The 5,114-nt window shown below is 33.1% G+C and overlaps 1 protein-coding gene across 1 annotated transcript in view; it reads right to left on the bottom strand.

Annotated features, from left to right (window-relative positions):
- LOC106462108 (glucose-6-phosphate isomerase) overlaps positions 1 to 4,401 on the bottom strand; it is an 88,657-nt gene extending 84,256 nt beyond the window's left edge. The window contains exon 1 of the mRNA XM_013921993.2: positions 4,167 to 4,401. Within this exon, the coding sequence (XP_013777447.1) occupies positions 4,167 to 4,306 (140 nt within the window). The 5' untranslated portion in view covers positions 4,307 to 4,401. The remainder of the gene's footprint in view (positions 1 to 4,166) is intronic.
- Between the last annotated feature and the right edge of the window lie 713 nt (positions 4,402 to 5,114).

The raw sequence follows: 5,114 nt of genomic DNA, 5'->3' as shown, positions 1-5,114 counted from the left end.
TTGATTTCACAAATATCTAATTTGAATCAGTGCTGCATTCAACATACCACGTGACACAAAAATTGATGTTTATCTGTGTTTTTTTAATATTTACTTTTAAATTAATAAATTGAGTAATGTATAGCTCTAAAATTTGAATTATAATCTACAGTTTGATACCAAACTTATTGATATAAATTCATGAAATAGTAGTTCAATAAAATGTTTAATGTGAGTCAACAAACAAGAACGCCTGGCCTTTCACCCTTGACCCATCTCAAAAGGGTTATGGGCAGTGCTCTATTGCTAGGAGTAAAGATACTAGAATTTTAAATTCTACTTATACACATATTAATTACAAGTCAAAAGACATAAATATCTTTTGATACAAATCACTAGGTAGATCTCACTTAGAATATTGTATACAGTTTTTTCCTCATTATCTAAGAAAACATTTTGCCTTATTGGAAAGGTTTTAAAGGAGGATTACTATGATGATTCTGGGGCTCTTATTGAAGTTTACAAGATCACTGATAGTGTAAAGCTTTGTGATTTCTAAGCTGCTGTAGAATCATTTAATTCTAAAACTATGTCTATCAATAAAATATTACAATTTCTGACAAAACCACAATTGCTCATTTAACTATCAATCTGCACAATATTATACAATAATTTTGGAAAATGAATGTCTGTCCTTCAGCTTAGCCAATTTTTCCTCATGGTCAGCTCTACACAGCTCTATCCAGGATAGTCATTTGATCAGTTAAAAACTACATGTACAAATATTTAAACAGTTTTTTTTTTACAATGAAATTTTTCTAAACAACTTTTCCAATACGAATTCAATACTCTTTAGGTTTATAAATACCACAATTCTAAAAATTGTCATGTACTTTTGTACAATCTTGACACATTCTAGTAGAAGAAGGTCACTTGGAAAAACATGTCTGTCCATCCATTGCATATGAATATAAAGAAGATAAAAAAGAAATATGCAAAAAATGAATATATGTATATATGTGTAACATCTACAACAAGGAAGTTAATTTCTGTGTATATGTGTTGTTAAACTAAAGTTTAACAACAAATAAAAACATTTTTTTACACTACTGCAAAACTTTAAATCATATTTTTCATGTAATGCTGTAGGGCAATTCCACGATAACTGAATTACAATTCACAACAATTTTTGGAATTTGATAACAAATGCTGAAGCTCATTTTGTGACTTGAAGAACAACTTTGAGTAGGCTGTGGAAGTACAAACCCTTCCCTATAATAAACAGTTGTATTTATAAAAAATTCTAACAAAGGGATGAAATTATGATTGATTTTATTTTGGGAATGGAATTACATATAAAATTTCAAAATTGGTTTCTAACAAATGTCATGACTTTCTATCTGAATCTTGTAGCCAACTAAAGCTGATAGCTGGCATTACATGGTAGACACGGATGATGGCTAATTCATAGAAGGAAGTTTCATCCTGATATATACAATGTTTGTTTAAACTTAGCAAGTATAGTTTGGTAAGTGAATTACATGGCATGGTAACAGAATTAATTGTCTGAACATATATATATGTGAAGAATACATTAAACACCACCTAAGAATACTTGTTCTTACATCTATGCACTCAGAGAACTGTATTTTTCTATTCCGATGCTACTTCAAGCCTAATGCTAGTATGTGGCATATAAAAGACAACAGATTTCTGTACATATACTTAGGTCAACTCAACTCCATCTGAAAAACCAATTCTCGAATGTCTATCCATCTGTGGTTCAGTGAGCCTTGATTATACAGGACCTGTCAAGAGAATCTACATTATCAATGTTAGGCCATACAAACTTGCCAAATTCCACCTTTTTCAAGAACTTGATGGTGACTTTGTTGTCCTGCATTTCAAGAACATGGCCAACAAATTTCTTGGCATTCCTCTGAACAGAGTATCTGACAACCACCAAGGCTTCTGGTTTGTTGTCAAGATTGGCTATAACATCCCTTTTCACTGTGTGGTCTTCATCATCATCATCAATATGATCACCATCTTCACCACCATCAGCATCTGCACCTTTGAAGTGGTGCCTTGTGAGAGGAGAATTTACATGGTGCTGCACATTATTGACAAATGGTGCAACCATAGTGAATATACCCATTTTGGGTTAGGAATGGGAGTTATCTCATTCCAATCATCATCCAGCTTTTTCATTTCTGACTCAATCTCAACTTTGCTTATGTATTTTTCCTGAATATTTTGATATTTCTTGGCAGCAGCTTCAGCAAATTCATTGAATGTTGTTAATTCTGTTTTGCCAGACATCACTTCTGAAGAGACCAATCTTTTTGTGGTTCTTCCAATGCCATCTATTAGGCCTTTGCCATGAGAAGTGGCAAAGAAATTCCCTCTTTATTTCTGTTTAACAGTGTGATGCTAGAGAGAAGGAAGTGCTGTTTAAATTGATTTGATGGACCATCAGAAAAAACAACTACTTTCTGAAACTGATAGACAGTTGAATCTAAATGCTGTAGGATGGCCCTGAGGAAGATGTTAACTACCTATTTTCCAACTGCACATCTTTCGTGTTTCAGGTAATCAGAAACTATCACCATTGAATGTGTTCCCCCTGCTCCCAGGCACATAAAGTGAACAGAGTGACCTGATTGTAAGCCCAATATGCAGAATGAATTTCATTCTGAGTTTTTGTGGTGAAATTTTCAGCAAAGTCAACCTGTATAACAACTTAGCAATAAAACACTTCTATATAGTTCTGTTAAATATTTAGTTGATGTGTTGGTATGTCTACTCACCTTATGACTGGACACTGTGCGATTTAAACGTGAGCAGATATAATTTGTCCTTTGTCTTATGGAACATGGCAAAGAACCTTCTGGAACTGGGAAACTTTTGCTGCCCTCTATTACCCACACTGAAGTTAAACTAAAACAATGCCTTAATTATCAGCCCTGACCTCTGGTGCCAAAATTGTGAATTAGGTTATATTACAGTAAGCTTACACAGCAAGAGTAAACTCCATGTAATTCTGCTACCGTAATTCCAATACCAAAATGTAATTCTGTTACCAGGATTTCTACAAGATCAGAGAAGACCTGCTAAAAGTGAGTGATCTAACAGGTTACTGAATAGACCAAATAGGAGAATTTTAAATAGGTATTAATTTCAACCAATAGTTAGCCAGCAGGAAAACGTTTATGATTCTTTTTGATAACAGCATTACAGACAAAACAGAAAAATATGTCATCACCCAAGGCAAAGTATGAAATTTACAGTAGAATTGCTTTCTGCATATCAGTTTTAGGATTCATAAACTCAAGTCATAAGCACAAAAAGGAGTAACTAGAATTGGAGGTAAGGGGAAGATGGAAGGGTTTCAATGGAAGCCTTTTTTCCTTCTTTGTAATGCTAAAAATGCACTCCAATAGAAGTGCTATTTTTGAAGAAAATGAACAAACAGCAATAAAAATTTGGTTTGGAACCAAATTTTACACGTTTTACATCAACAGTGAAACTTTCATGTAGTTTAAATTCGAATTCATGTAGTTTTATAAAGATTTAACACTTAGTGATTAAAGCCCTCTGTCACGGAATTGCCCTGTAGCATCCAAATATTATTTTTTAAGCCAATTTTCAGAGTACTATTTATGTCGTTCTATGTTTATAAAAACGTCACATTTATATATTTTATAGAAAATATGCTTGCAATAAGCTGTTTGAACACGTTATAGGTTTATGTAATTTTCTAAAATTTTGTTTGCAAATTCAATGTTTCATTGAGTTTCGTAAATTCTATTACTAAGTGTAAAAACGTGTTATGAAGTCGTTCTTCTATTAATAGGTACATAAAAAGGGGTGACTGGATAAAACCTTTGAAGGTTAGGGTGATGACGCACAGCATCAATATTGCTGGAGATAATTTTTAGTTTTAAAATAACTTTTACTTTTAGAAAAAGTATATCTTACTTGAACAAATATTTGATTTTGTGTAGTTAGATAACATTAATAATGTGAACTGAGTAAAATACTACAACTCTATATATTTTGTAGAATTTCGACACATTATACTAGTAGTTTAGAGACATACACGTTAAACGCTTCAAGGTCACACGAATGACACAAATGATTATTTCTTTTGCTGCATCAGTGCATGTAAATTGTAAAGATCTTACCTAAACTTCTTAAATCGGTCTGGGTCCTCATTGAATAGTTGCAACATATTGATTTTAGATCCGTTTCTGTCATAATAATCTTGCAATTTTTTAAATGCTGGATCATCTCGCAACAAACAATCTTGCTGAAACGAAGCCATTCTAGCATACAAATTACTATTCTTCCAAATACTAACAATAAACTCTGATAGCAGTTCACTGTTTCTTACATTACAACACCGGCGACCGGTTCTCACTATCACTAGAGGGCGAATTAGTTATGAAATTGTGTCATGCATTGTGACGAAGTACGCCGGTGAAATTAAAAGAAAAAAATGTGCGGCCCGTTTTTATCATGTCATTTATCTTACAAAAATTCGAAGACATTCTTTATCTTATTTTGTTGTATTTATAGCAAATAAAAATAGAACAATCGGTCAAACGGAACAGTTGTTACACATTTATCGCAACGTATGCTATATACTTTGTACTTCGTATTCTGATATCTAATCTACGCATGTAGTATAGCTGTGTCGATCGACTACAGCACAATAACCTAATAACCGATTATTTTTTAACCGTGGCATAGCGGCTTATAGAACGGTTCTGAGTTTTTGTTTGTTTTTTAAGGTGCAAACTTTTAGCTCATAGCTCTGTCTTCTCTTAACCGATTTGAGATCTAATTACAGTTTTGGACTCAGTAGGTCAAACCGTTTCGATTGATGTATTTGACCACGCTCAAGATAGCATAGATTAATTTACTCTAATCCTGCCTAAAAAATGTGAGGGTAATCTGGTAGAGATCCTGATGAGTAATAAAATAGAATCGGGTATACGTGCCCCCCATGCTTGATATTACTGGCGCACAAAAATATAACTAACAGAAAGGGAAAAAAAGGTTTCATAGTTTAATCTAATTTACTCTAATCCTGCCTAAAAGAATTTCATGAGCCGCGGCTATTGAGGATT

This window comes from Limulus polyphemus, unplaced genomic scaffold, assembly GCF_000517525.1.
Source record: "Limulus polyphemus unplaced genomic scaffold, Limulus_polyphemus-2.1.2 Scaffold1096, whole genome shotgun sequence".
Lineage (NCBI taxonomy): Eukaryota > Metazoa > Arthropoda > Merostomata > Xiphosura > Limulidae > Limulus > Limulus polyphemus.
This window is presented reverse-complemented; position numbering and strand designations above follow the sequence as displayed.